Below are 14,490 nucleotides of genomic sequence, written 5' to 3' on the forward strand. Positions count from 1 at the left end.
TCCCATCCAGAAACCTTACATACAATATAAGAACAGTGTTGGGTACCATCCAACATGTAAAACAGGACGTACCAGCGGTGGCGCTCTTCTTGGATATGGAGAAGGCATTCGACTCCGTTGAGTGGCCATTCCTTCTTCAGGTGTTACGCCGTATGGGACTTGGCGAAACCTTCATCCAAATGATAGGCGCACTTTATGGCGGCCCCTCGGCTAGGGTTCGTGTGGGTAACGCAGTCTCCCACCCTCTATTCATAGGCAGGGGCACCCGTCAGGGTTGCCCTTTATCCCCATTACTGTATGCGCTCGCTGCAGAGCCTCTCGCCTGTGCCCTAAGAGAGTACCATAGCCATGAGGGAGTGCGGTTCCCCACGTACAAAATAGTGGTATCTATGTATGCGGATGATACGTTGCTGTACGCCCATGATCCCGCTACCACGCTTCCCCCACTCCTGAGAGAGGTGGTTCGGTTCGGTGCACTATCGGGGCTCAAAGTTAACTGGTCAAAATCGGTGGTGCTGCCCCTCTCTCCGGCGACCACACGCGTGGAGACGGAGTACTCTGTCCAGTGGACGGAAGACCCGATTAGATTCTTAGGAATCCAGATACACACGGATCCAGACCTGCTTGTCAGCCAAAACTACGGGAGAGCGGTCAGTAAGCTGGAGGACGATATCGAGATCTGGTGCAAACTGCCCCTCACGCTGCTGGGCCGCATAGCCATAATGAAGATGATAGTGCTACCGATATTTTTGTTCCTTTTTAGCGCACTGCCAATTGTGCTCTCTAAGGCCTTCTTTCACCGCTTGACCAGCCTGATGATTAAACTGGCGTGGGCAGGGAAGCAGCCGCGAGTCAAATGGACAACGCTCACCCTCCCGTACAACTTGGGGGGGTTTGGCGCCACCAGACCTTGAATTATACTACAGGGTGGCCCAAGCGACAAACAAATCCTACATGTCAGGATGGAACATTTATTCGCCCATCCACTTCCGCTCCCGGCTACGGTCTGCCAACCACAGGATCGTCTGACTGGAATACTGGATTCCATCTCCTCTGCCAATCACGCTTGGCACTCACTCCTGTTTCGTCAGGGAGGGGCGATGATTTATTCGCCGGAGATGCCGATAGAGTGGTTGCCTTGGCTCCGACCCATGGTGGACAAAGCGGTCACACGGGGACTACCAAAACTGGGGCTGTGCAAGGTGGGTGACCTGTTCCAAGACGGCACCGCCAAAACCTGGGGCCAAACTCGGGCCGATGGAGCTGAACCACTGTTGCTCCAAAGATTCCACTTCCATAGAACTCGGAGCGCCCTCTTTGAACTTCTAGGTCCGGATATGGCGGAGCCTGCGGAGGTCCCAGAACTATCTTACGTGATTACACATAGAGAACCCAAAAAGCTCTTGACAAATCTCTACAACATAGCTAGATCACAGGGGGAGCACCAGCTCATGAAAGCCCGGCTGGAGTGCCAGAGAGATTTAGGAGTCACGCTGGACGACGCAACATGGCGCTACTGCTGCGAAAACACGAAACTTATTTCCCTAAATGGGAAACACCGACTCATACACTTCAAATTCCTCCAAAGGATGTATTACACCCCAGCGCGGCTCCACAGATATGGGCTGCGGCCGGAGGCTCACTGCGAGCGCTGCCGGGCGGTGGATGCTGACTTCCTGCACCTGTCCTGGGGGTGCCCGGGTGTACAGACGTTTTGGCGCGAAATATTTGCTGACATGAGCACAATCCGGGAATAGCACTCCTAGGCAACTCTAGGGGGCTCCCGGGGGCGATACGCAGACTCACAGATATGGGGATGCTTATGGCCAGGAGAGTAGTGGCCCAGTGTTGGATGGGAGGCCCTCTGCCGACCAAGGCCAAATGGGCTCGGGACATGCTGTACTGTAGCACACAGACGGAGACGTACAGTGAACTGTTACCCCCAAGAAGCCGCCCGAAAAACTTCTGGGCCCTATACCAGACCTATTTGCAGGGACAGCACTCCGAAGATGAGTTCCACAGACAGAGTTTCCCAAGGGTTGGTGGCGGAACCCATGAACGATATGGCCCAGGACACTAGCGCCAACGCGGTGTGACGCAGACAGGTCAAAGTGCGTTATTGGGGGTGGGAGCAATGAGGGTAGAGGGGAAGGATAGAGTGTGATGTACATCAGCGGGGGTCCACTAGGGAGAACACACACTACACGGAGGTACCTCCAGATGCTGCACTAACCCTAGAAAGACGGCCTAAATACCTTCAGGGCAATTTTACCACTGGCCATGCAGATATTATCGGATATGGGGTCGGGTGTGGGTCGGGCTATTATAGAAGCGGCCCAGTGACCCACTTGTGGGACACCCCCGCGCCGCACGGCCACCAGCTGCTGCGTGTGTTTCCCTCTGCCTGCCTTCTGCCTCGCCGCCGGCCTCGCTGACGCCGTGGTCGCTCCCCTCTGGTTTTCCAGTTGTTTTGCCCTAAATTTGTGCTTGTTTGTTTCTGCCGTCTGTTCGTGTATTTAGCTGTTTTTCTTTGTTTTGCCCGTAATTTGTGCTTGTTTGTTTTTGCCGTCTGTTCGTGTATTTAGCTGTTTTTCTTTGTTTTGCCCGTAATTTGTGCCTGTTAATTTCATTGTATCCTCTGTGCCGTGTCCAGTTTCCTTCCTGATTGGCCGCCTACATCGCCGCTCTCGCTTCCCGCCACCGCCATTGGCCCCGCCCCTTTTCTCTTCTGTTCCCTCCCCGCTCCCGCCTCCCAGCTGCTCCGCCCACCCGCGCACTTCGCCTTAAATGGCGACCGTGCGAACGCGCAGCGGGCGCGCCGATTGTGCGCCGAAGGCGCGCCAAAGGTAAGCCCGTCTGCGCCCGTCCGCGACCGGATCGCGACCAGCGCCAGGACCCCTGGCCCCCGAAGACCCCGGCCGACCCGCCTGACGTACTCCGCCGCCACCCTCATCGCACTCAACACCGGCCGACTCCCAGAATGCCATCAAGCCACTCCTCGGCGCACCCACGGACCCTTCAGCTGCCACGCCTGCAAGTTATCCTGCATCCGGACCTGCCTCGCACCAGCACCCACCAAGTCGAACGCCAGCAGCACCCACCTCAAGTGCATCCTGCTCAACACCCGCTCCGTCCACAGACACGCCATCGAACTCTGGAACCTTCTAGACGCCACAGCCCCGGACGTCGCCTTCCTCACGGAGACCTGGACGAATGCCTCTTCAGCTCCCGACATCGCCATCGCTATCCCAGAGGGCTACAAGATCGTCCGGAGGGACCGCAACGCCAACCAGATGGGAGGAGGCATCGCCATCATCCACAGGAACACCATCCGTCTCACGACCAGCACCGACAACACCCTGAACACCGCCGAACACCTGCATTTCCAGATCCACACCAGCCCGAACACCACCCTCAGAGGCACCCTGATCTACCGACCCCCGGGACCACGCACACAATTCAGCGAGGACATCGCCGACTTCGTCAGCCCGCATGCCCTCCCCTCCGCTGACTACATCCTCCTAGGCGACCTCAACTTCCATCTGGAGAACAACAACGACCGCAACACCAGCACTCTGCTCGACAACCTCGCCAATCTTGGACTCAAGCACCTGGTGTCCACCCCCACCCACCTCGCCGGACACACACTAAACGCAGTCTTCTCCTCCAGCCCAGACATCGACTTCAGCCACGCCACAGAGCTTCAATGGACGGACCACAGCTGCGTCCACTTCACCTTCAAGAGAACGACGACCCACCGCCACCAGCAACAGGCCGCCCGCAGAAGCTGGAACAAGATCACAGCAGACCAGCTCGCCACCTCCCTGAGCCAGCACCCTCCTGCCAGCTCAGCGAACCCCAGCCAGGCCGCCGACAACCTCACGAAGTGGATCAGCAACTGCGCGGGCGAGCTCGCCCCGCTGAGGACCCCGCCCAGCAGACCCCGCAGCAAGAAAGCCCCGTGGTTCACCGACGAACTCAAGAGCTCCAAGAAGAACTGCCGAGCCCTCGAGAAAGTCTGGAGAAGGGAACCTACACCGGACAACAGGACCTCCCTCAAGCTTGCCACCCGGAAGCACCACCAGCTGATCCGCGCCGCCAAGAAAACAGCATTCAAGGACCGGTTGGACAACAACGCACACAACTGCAAGGAGCTCTTCAACATCGTGAAAGATCTCTCCAACCCCATCGCAGGAAACAACGACATCACCCCATCGCAAGACCTCTGCAACTCCCTCGCTTCATACTTCCACAACAAGATCGCGGACATACACAACAGCTTCAACAACCAACCAACGCACACCATGACCGAACAACCACCCCCCACCACCACCCTCCACGCCTGGACCCCGATCAGCACCGAAGACACCATACGCACAATGAACTCCATCCACTCCGGATCACCGACCGACCCCTGCCCTCACCACGTCTTCAACAAGGCCGACGCTGTCATCGCACCCAAACTGCGGGACATCATCAACACCTCCTTCGACACCGCCACCTTCCCTGAGAGCTGGAAACACGCCGAACTCAGCGCTCTCCTCAAGAAACCAACAGCGGACCCCACTGAACTCAAGAACTACCGCCCCATCTCGCTCCTCCCGTTTCCAGCCAAAGTCATCGAGAAGACCGTCAACAAGCAGATGGCCGCCTTCCTCGAGACGAACGGATCCCTCGACCCCTCACAGTCAGGCTTCCGAGCCAATCACAGCACCGAGACCGCCCTCATCGCCGCCACTGATGACATCCGAGCCCTGATGGACAATGGAGAAACAGCGGCCCTCATCCTCCTAGACCTCTCCGCGGCATTCGACACTGTCTGCCACCGCACCCTAGCACAGCGCCTCAGCAACGTCGGAATCCAGGACAAGGCGCTGGAATGGATCATCTCCTTCCTCGACGGAAGAACACAGAGAGTCCGCCTACCACCGTACAAGTCAGAGGCCTCCGAAGTCATCTGCGGCGTCCCTCAAGGGTCATCTCTGAGCCCCACCCTCTTCAACGTCTACATGAGCCCCCTCGCGGCCATCGTACGCAAACACAACCTCAGCATAATCTCCTACGCCGACGACACCCAGCTGATCCTCTCCCTGACCAACGACCCCGCCTCCGCCAGAGCCAACCTGCACGAAGGGATGAAAGAGGTAGCCGAGTGGATGACGACCAGCCGCCTGAAACTGAACTCTGACAAGACGGAGGTCCTCATCCTGGGCTCTTCACCCTCCGCCTGGGACGACTCCTGGTGGCCTCCAGCCCTGGGCACCGCACCCAAACCGACAGACCATGCACGCAACCTGGGCTTCATCCTGGACTCCTCCCTCTCCATGACCAGGCAAGTCAACAACGTCTCCTCGGCGTGCTTCAACATCCTACGCATGCTACGAAAGATCTTCTGGTGGATCCCCTCCGAGACCAGGAAGACCGTCACCCAGGCCCTCGTCACCAGCCGACTGGACTACGGCAACGCCCTCTACGCCGGTACCACCGCCAAGCTCCAGAAGAGACTCCAGCGGATCCAGAACGCCTCAGCCAGACTCATCCTCGACATCCCACGAACCAGCCACATCACCGGACATCTGAGAGACCTCCACTGGCTCCCCGTCAACAAAAGAATCACCTTCCGCCTCCTCACCCACGCACACAAAGCCCTACACGACCAGGGTTCGAGCTACCTCAACAGCCGAATCAACTTCTACGCTCCCAATCGCCACCTCCGATCAGCTAACCACGCCCTCGCCGCCGTCCCCCGCATCCGAAGAGCGACTACGGGAGGAAGGTCCTTCTCCTACCTGGCCGCCAAGACCTGGAACTCCCTCCCTCCCGACCTGCGCCTGACCCAAGACCACCTTGCCTTCAGGAAGAAGCTGAAGACCTGGCTGTTCGAGCAGTAGCGGCACCAGACCCCCCCCCCCCACCCAGCGCCTTGAGACCCTACGGGTAGTTGGCGCGCTATATAAGTGTCACTGATTGATTGATTGATTGAAGCGGGCAACACGAAATAGAGTAGGGAACTTTTATGAGGCTAAGGGAAGGGTAGGGGGTGGGTAGTTTGATAGGGAAGGTATAGGGTTGTTTCGGGGGGAGAAAAATAAAAAATGCACATGAACATTGGATGCTGCCTGCACTTCAGATCTGTACTGGACAATGAGAATACAAGATCCACTTCACGCCGCCGGACCCCCGGGTTGTCGGCCACCAGGCTGTGTACCATATGGTGTAGATTTGATTGTACTACTTGTGATGCGGCCGGCCCGGAGGGGTTGTAGGCCAGAAGCTGTGTTAATTGAAATCTCATTCTCTGTGCAATTAAAAAAAAAACAATCAAGCTCCAAGTCTTTTTTCCACTACTGTCCCCAGTAGCCGAAAGACCAGTTCTCACTCTTGATGTCAACTGCATCGCTGTGGCAGCTTTTCCCGCTGTGTGCGGCAAATTTGAAAAAGCAGCGTTACATGACGAGCTCAGCTCGTCATCTGTACACGACCACCGTGGCTGATGACGAGCTAAGCTAGTCATCAGCAGCGAAGAGGTTAAACAATTCTTTTATGTACTAAATGGATAGCTCCAAATCCTATGTAAAATGCAATGCCTTTTTGTAGACTTTTCACAATCTCATAAAGGCCATGCCATGTCTAAGGCCTGGTGGATTGTCGTATACATCCAGACCTGTTATGCTAAATCTAAAAGAACCCCCACCTTCCCACCTCAGGCCATACTCCACCCTTGAGCAGGGCCCTACTATGGCTTTTCTAGGGAACATACCCATAGCAGATATTTCTAGTTACTACATGGTCCACTCCACACACATTTACAAAACACAAGATGTTTGCATGACAGCAAGCCAGAGTGGGTCAAATGTCCTCAGGACCCTGTTCCAGACCTCTGCACTATCCACAGGCTTGCCACTGCTTCGTGGAGTACTGCTTCACAGTTGATGCAGACCATGTCTATCTACAGTCCACATATTCTACGAATGGATTGTTACCTTGTAAGCATCTGTTTATTGTATGTGGTGCTGTACATTCACATGAACCCTCCTTCCCCCACAGCAGCCAGAGTTTGCGGCGGATATCCTTTCATTTAATGTTCTCTTTAAACGCACTTGGTCATTATTCTTTTCCTACTCACGATTTCATTCCTATTCTCACCTGTTGTCAAAAAAAATCTAACAATGCAGTCGATGCTACGCGAATCCACAACCAGTGGAATCTTCACCGAAACGTTTACTTGAAAAACGTATTCAAAGAAAAACTAGTTGCAAACGTTCGAGCCCAACATTAGAGGGCAGGACTATGCAGAGCAAGTAAATCTAAAGCACTACATGCGACAAACAGATGCTTATAGTGTAAGTAATGTACTACATCTGGTGGATACTCCTTATATAACTGTAGATTCCTTAAGAACCCTCCCACATCGCCGGTCTTTGAACTGGACTCATTTTGTCTGTCTAAAAAGGTCCCAATTCTAAATAGCTGCACACTGGTCACAACCAAATTGCTAATGAGCTTGGAGTCTGTGGGCACAGACAGCCTAGAAAGTAACTGACATGGGTGTGCATGGGTATAACTTTTATGCAGCTCTGCATGTCTCTCACGAAGCAGAACGAAGTCTGGGCTGAGCCACACAGCCCCATCTGCCTGTGTGCAGGGGTACCGCTGAAGATTATCCAGCTCAGTCTGATGCATGGGGAATTTCCAAAAGGTGAGACATCTGCGGTTAAAAGTATCCTTCAGAAGACCAAGGTGCTTACCTTTAGTAATTCTCTTTCTGATGGATACATCTGCCTGTGGATACCTCACCTTATGAATATCCCCTGCGACAGCATACAGCGGAAATGTTTCCTAGCTCTCCACGCCAACGAGGTCATCATAGCGTCATGGCTCCACACGCAGCTCCACATGGCGTCACCGGAGCCATAAGAAGACTACGTCGGTGTGATGTCACTTTCCTTTTCTCCACGCTTCCAACGCAAAGTTTTTTTCTGTGACTCTCCATACTTCGTTGGATGCTTTGTTTTTTATTGTCTCTTCCTTTCTTTGTAGCGATGTCTGCTCTGAGGAAGTCAGGGTTTAAACCTTGTAGAGAATGTAGTAAACGTATGTTGATTACGGACCCGCATGAGGATTGCCTTTGGTGTTTGTCTTCGGACAATGACGTCAAGGAATGCTCTTCGTGCAGGAAGATGAATCCGAAGGCGGTGAAGGAGTGAGAGGCCAAACTCTACATGGCCAAAGCTAGAAAAGAGAAAAAGAGTCAAAGGGTCATAATATGATTCTTCGTCGTCAAACGACTCGAAGAAGAAACACAAGAAGAGGAGACCTGCTTCACGACACCTGTCTTCGAAGTCGGTGGTGTCGAGGTCGCCTTCTCCTGCTCCTCGACCTCGAGAAAAGGACTTTATTTCCCCCTCACCTTCAGTATCTCCTCAGGTGGCTCCGGCTCATTCTCCTTCTTATAAGGGGACTCCAGAAAAGGCTACGACGCTGATATTCTTACCCTCGAATCCGGCTGATGATGAGGTTCCATCGGCTCCAACTGTTCAACCTGTGGCTCCGACTCCTGAGGTACCTCGATCGGATCCAGCACCTAATTAAACAACGCAGCAGTTGTAGGTGGCGAAATGCCAGTCAGCAGGGTAGTAGGAGCACACCCACATGCAAAAAAAATCTCCCATCTCAGCAAAGCAAACATCGGCGTCAAGAATGACACGGTGTTTGCCCCGTGGTGAAATGTCTGTAAATGGATCTGTCCAAGTGCAGATTCATCACCGGTCCTCATTAACACCTCTTTGTTTTGTGAACTGGACTCCGTTTCTCCATCTAAAAAGATTCAAATCCTAGAGATCGTGACCACTGGTTTCAAGCAATTTGCAAATGAGCTCGGCATATTGAGACGTGGACAGCCTAGAAAGTAGCTGATTGAGTGCCCCATGGTCAAGTTTTTATGCAGCTCCACTCATCGCTTTCGGGGTGTAAAAATGTAAGCATAAAGCTGTACAACTAGACCTGCTGTCACGCAGGGGTACTGCTGAAGATTTTACGCATCCATATTTTAAAAAAGTGAGGAATCTGTAGTTAGAGTATCCACCCAAAAGACCATTACCCTTGGTAAGTAGAATTTTCTTTAATCGTTTTGTTACTCTTTATCCATGGACCCTTCACTCATCAGATAGATCACTCTAAGGCTTATTATTTTGGGAAGTTACCTACCAAGGGTTCTTATCTATTTGGAGATTGATAAATGTGTGTGATGTACCGAAGCGTGCAGAACATTGTTGCAGAGGTCTGTATTAAAACCCTCTTAAGTTAACTTTTTAACCTCCTACTTGTTGGCAGGGACTCCAACAAGTTGATAGTGGGAATAAACCTACGCATTAGTAACATCGTCCTAAAGCAAACTTTATCTTAATGTTTCCAAAAGGCTTATATACATGGAAGGGACTCTGACGTTATCAAACATATTGGTCATTACTGCCTTTGGACAATTCTGTATTAAGAAGAATTTGGTAAAATGATCAGCCTTTAAAAGGGTTCTGTGTAGTAATGGCTTAAATCTATCCCTGATGCCAAAACAAGGTCCAAACAACCACTGATATCTTTTCCAGAAAATATTCAATGTTAATGGCCTGAAAGGCTGCAGTCTAGTTATCTGTGAACTTGTCAATATTCCCAAAACAATGTGCTCAATTGTTGATTCCAAACATGCTTTCAGATTTGGTAGATTTATGCAAACGTTTTTGTTTTGTTTAAGTGTTCTCTTTTTCCTTGATTCTGTATTGCAAAGGAAGCAAATACAGAGATGGTGGAATTTGCATGCACCATATACAGATGGAAATAAAAAGACAGTGCACTAAGTAATGTGATATGGGTGTGGGTTATTTCTGTATCTCTGTCTGCTAGGCTTTGTGTTATCCATTTATCTGAGGGTCAAGGATTGTAAAAAAGAGCTGATAAGATATTTATTTGTATTCGTTGGTGATTTTTAGAGAAAGATGAAATGTTTTTCATAGGTTTCACTACTACAAGAAGACCTATTTCTAAACTTTTTGATGTTTGCAGACACTCATGTCTGAATTATTCTGTTGCTTTTCAGATGAATGTGACTACTGTTCGCAAACATTTGCCCCAGGGAGATTTCTCGATAATGACAGAAATGCTGCAAAAATTCCTCAGTTTCATGAATCTTACAGTAAGTACTGTACATTACCTGTTGGAATCGTTCTATCTATATTCTCTTCCAGTTTGACAATTGCATCCCCAGGTGCCTTTTCGCAATGCTTCATTTATACCAATACTTTCATTAAACATTCCTTAATTTATTACTATAGCTGGCACCTTTCCTTCCCCAAAGTCTGAAAATGTAATGACTCCTATGAAGTCCTTCAAAAATATGCATGGCCCAAACTTCAATTACGCCAGTGAAGTTCCTACATTTTGCATGATACAATAAAATGTATTGTTGGCCTGTGAAAGCCTAGCTTATGCAGACAGCAGTTTCCGGTCAGTATCTCATGAGACCTTTTATGTGAACTGCACGTTTGAATATAAAGTCACATGGCATACTGGCCACTCGCACTTTTCTCTGAAAGCATAATTTCATGAACTTGCTGAAAAGGATACCATTTCACACACCCTTCTCATCAAAATGCAATATTGTTTATTCTACTCAACTTCTTTTTTTGTAGTCCGATGGAACTTCACTCCCCATTTTTGTTTTATTTATGCAGACAGGAACCTGAACCACATCAAAAAGTAACATCCCGAGTAGGAAAATGTTACTAAATTATTTCTATGACGCCTGCCTATTTTCAGCTACCTTATATTCTGTTGTATGTGAAAATACTCATTTTAGAATAGATCCGGGACAGACTACAGCTAGCAGTTCCACTAAATACTGGCAGTGCTTGGATTGCCTTTTTCTTATACAGATTGATGGTGCTCTTACTTTCGAATTACATCAGCAAGTTAAATAGCGTACATTACATTTTATAAGCGGTACCTTCCACTGTATCTAGTCTGCTGACGGACAAGGCTCCCTGTAAAACAGGCAGTGTTTTTCTACACTGGAGAGGGCTTGTAAATACGGCCAGCATTAAAAAATAATGTTCAGACTTTGATACCTTGTTTGAAAGTTGTTAGAATTGCCTGATTGGATATAACAACTCTTAACACTGGAGAGTAATTACCTTGTCTTTTTTATTGGCAAGTTGGAGCTAAGGAGAGCACAAAAACAATTATAACAAGTTGTTTTGCTGAGGAAGACATCGACTGTCATTTGTTAAGGTTCTTGTAACCATGGCAGGAGGGTTTTACCCTACTTAACACACCCATCTGAAATGCATGAGTATGGATCTTATTTTTAATTGCACACCACACTTTAGATCAGGGTTTAAAGAGGCATTGTTTAGGACTAGGATACTGAGGACCTGTCCTGGCGAATACCCATTGCAATGCGCAGCAAATGGACAGAAACATGTAGGAGCTCTATGTAGGAAGAGGGATATCAGACTATGGTTATCCCCAACCTTTTGCCTAGTGTTTTGCTGGTTTTCGACATAGTTAGCCTGGGATCCTGCTATCCAAGACCCCAGGCTTCCTGCTCTTTCTGTTAAAATGGACTCCATGTACCTTAGGTACATATCTAATTGGTATTGGGTCACTCTTGTAAGTCCTTGTACACTGTACCATAGGTACCCAGGGCATAAGTGAACCCAAGGCCTACCAGGGGCTGCAGCATGTATTATGCCACCCCTGGCTGGCCATCCAAATCTGACACAACTGGCTGATCAATCAGCTGGGGCAAGGTGGTGTAATCACCCGTTGCTTTAGATATAGTATACCTATATCTAAACCTAAAATGGACACATACGCTCCTATAAGTCACTCCTATGGCAGGCCTTAACAATCATGGAGGCAGAGTGCTTGGAATTATGTGAGATGGTGCTCTATCATGAGCTGAGCCTGTCTGCAGCTTTCGGAACCAAGTCCTTTAGCTGTTTCCATGATAACCTATACCATATACTCTTAAGTGCATTATAATCCTCGCGGTTATTGCTAACTTTGGCGTCGCTTTATCAAAACATGTCGAGTAAGGTGTCATACGAATTGGAATACTACCCCCTCGCCAGTTCTGGCGACGGGGGTAGCATTCCACCCTTCTAGAGGGACACGACATGTATGTAACTGTAAAACCCTGGTTAAAGTTTACCCGAGCCTCAGCATTACAAAATGGATGCTGCCACCACAGACACAAGTCTGACCTCCTGCTGCTGGGAGTCCTTCCAGCGAGGGAGGCCTGGACAAAGGGTTTCCTGCCTTGGGAGGTGCTAGCACCACCCCAGACAGGATTTTGTGTATTAGGTAGGACAGGCCTGAAAGGAATTAGACATGCCTGGGGCACACAAGGTGCCCTGTGCATACACTGGTTCAAACCAGTTGCTGGGGCACTCCAGCCCCAGCTCTGGCGCGAAACCGGACAAAGGATAGGGGGTGTAACCACCCCCTTCCTGGTCCCACCCATAGGAGGGACCTAGTCATAGTAAAGCCCCCTTTAGGAGAATAAAGGTAGGAGCTGGTCCCATTCCAAATTAGATTAATCCTGATTTGAAACTCTACAAGAAGAAACTCTGGACTTCGACGTTCTGCTCCACAGAAGACTGAAGAAATCTCCCTTGTGGCCAAGGAGTGACCACCCTGCACAAGCAGGCACCATCAAGCGTTCCAGCGGTTCACTTTGTCGTCTTCCCTGGTGGATCCAGACTTCAGAGCCCGACGAGACCTGGATTCCCAGACCTCTCCGACCTCAACTCACATCTGCAGCACAGCTGAGATCCAAGGGTGCGACGAGACACGTGGGACCGGCCATCCTGGAGAAACTGCACTTCGCTTCCAGCACGACTTCTGAGGCATCCTCGACGAAGTGCTTTGGGGACTGAGAAGCCCCAGCCCTGAAAAGCTCCTGCACCGAAGACCAGCCCTCCAGCATCCACGAGATCTGCGTGGGGCCCTTCTGCCTGTTGCTGCTCGACGCGTTGTCTGGTAACTTGCCGGCTGGCTAGTGGCCTCCTAGACGACGATCCACGACATCAACACCAGTGGGCTGGTTGCTCCAGACTGGCCCATGCTTCCCTGCAAAGGAGAAGCACCCCGGACCCTCCTGGTCCGCACCAGACGTCTTTTCCACTCACCGCGTGGGTTGTCTTTGCCAACGCCTGTTGACGCCGAATCCGGAACCAACACCACCGACAGTGAGAGCCTGCGTGGGACAGCTCGTGCCTCCATCCTGGTCGTCGAAGACACCTCCTGGTCCACGTGGCTGCAGAGTCAAGCGTCCACTCTTCACCTGATCGCGACGACAGCATCTGGTTCCTTCCTGGTTCCACTCCAGTCACTGGCTAGTGACTTTGAGCATTGTCCCCTCTGCTTTCAGGTCTTCAGCATTCCTGATCCACCCTTGGATCACACCGGACATCTTCCTCCTAGTCGCCTGCAGCATCTTTTCTTTCAGGCTCCACTTCAACGCAGAAACCCGACACGACTTCGCACCTATGCACCCGCAGCCCATGGGTGAGGTAACAAGAGCACTTCGGTGCTCAAGGGTAGATTGACTCTCCTAGTGTCCAGTTTCACAGTCGTTTTAGTCCTAACTAGTCAGGATTGTCCGTACTCACCTTTTTCTTGAACTGTACTGTCCATAGACGTTGTTACGCATCTCGAATGTGAGTTCACACTCTGCACACGCGTTCCGTGGGCCTCCTATTACTTACCTAAAGTTAGGATAGTGTAGTCCCAGCGATCCTACAGCCTCAGGACAGCTCCATTCCTTCTATTGACTTCCTTATACCACTTGTGTAGTATATGGTTTATTGCGCCCCTAGGGCAACATTGTAACTTGTGCAACTTAACGTATTTTTCTTAAGAGTCTTGTCATGTGCTTAGCCCTCTGACCTCATAAAGAGTTCAGAGGTGTTTGTTATTTAATAAATATCTTGTTTATTTTCATAACTACCTGTGTGGTGTCCTTTCATTTGGTATTCAAGGGTTATATGTGGTAAAACAGCTGGCTTCACATGCCAAAAGAGTTTAGCCTAAGACTGCTTTGTCCATGCTACCATTAGGATAGCTGGTCTATAAGGTTGACTTACAACCAATCACCATAAGGGTTGTTTGGACTGATACAAGGAGATCACTAGAACTAGTGAGCATCATATATCAGGCCAACTTCTCACACTCTACACATATTGCTATATAGATTGATTTCTATCTGAAAGAAACAGGTTAGTATTAGATTCCTTACCTTAGAATATCCCCAGGCGTCAGACTGGATCCGGATAATTTTGCGTAGCAGTACCCCAGCGCGTCGGTAGGCGTCGTCTGCGGCTCCGCGTCTGTCATCGGCGTCGTTGGCGCCAGGATGACGTCGTCGGAGTACTTAGTCGCCGCCCTCGCGCGCTGACGTCAGTTCTTCTTTTTTCGGCGCTAGCCTGGAGAAAG

At 50.5% G+C, this 14,490-nt stretch overlaps 1 protein-coding gene across 2 annotated transcripts in view; it reads left to right on the top strand.

The window, feature by feature from the left end:
* The window catches only part of WAPL (WAPL cohesin release factor), a 1,140,053-nt gene that overhangs the window by 1,095,211 nt on the left and 30,352 nt on the right, over positions 1–14,490 (top strand). For both annotated transcript variants that reach the window (XM_086922027.1, XM_086922028.1), the window contains exon 18: positions 10,091–10,186. In XM_086922027.1, coding sequence (XP_086778153.1) covers positions 10,091–10,186 — 96 coding nt within the window. The remainder of the gene's footprint in view (positions 1–10,090; positions 10,187–14,490) is intronic.

Source organism: Lissotriton vulgaris, chromosome 5 (assembly GCF_964263255.1).
Source record: "Lissotriton vulgaris chromosome 5, aLisVul1.2, whole genome shotgun sequence".
NCBI classification, from domain to species: domain Eukaryota; kingdom Metazoa; phylum Chordata; class Amphibia; order Caudata; family Salamandridae; genus Lissotriton; species Lissotriton vulgaris.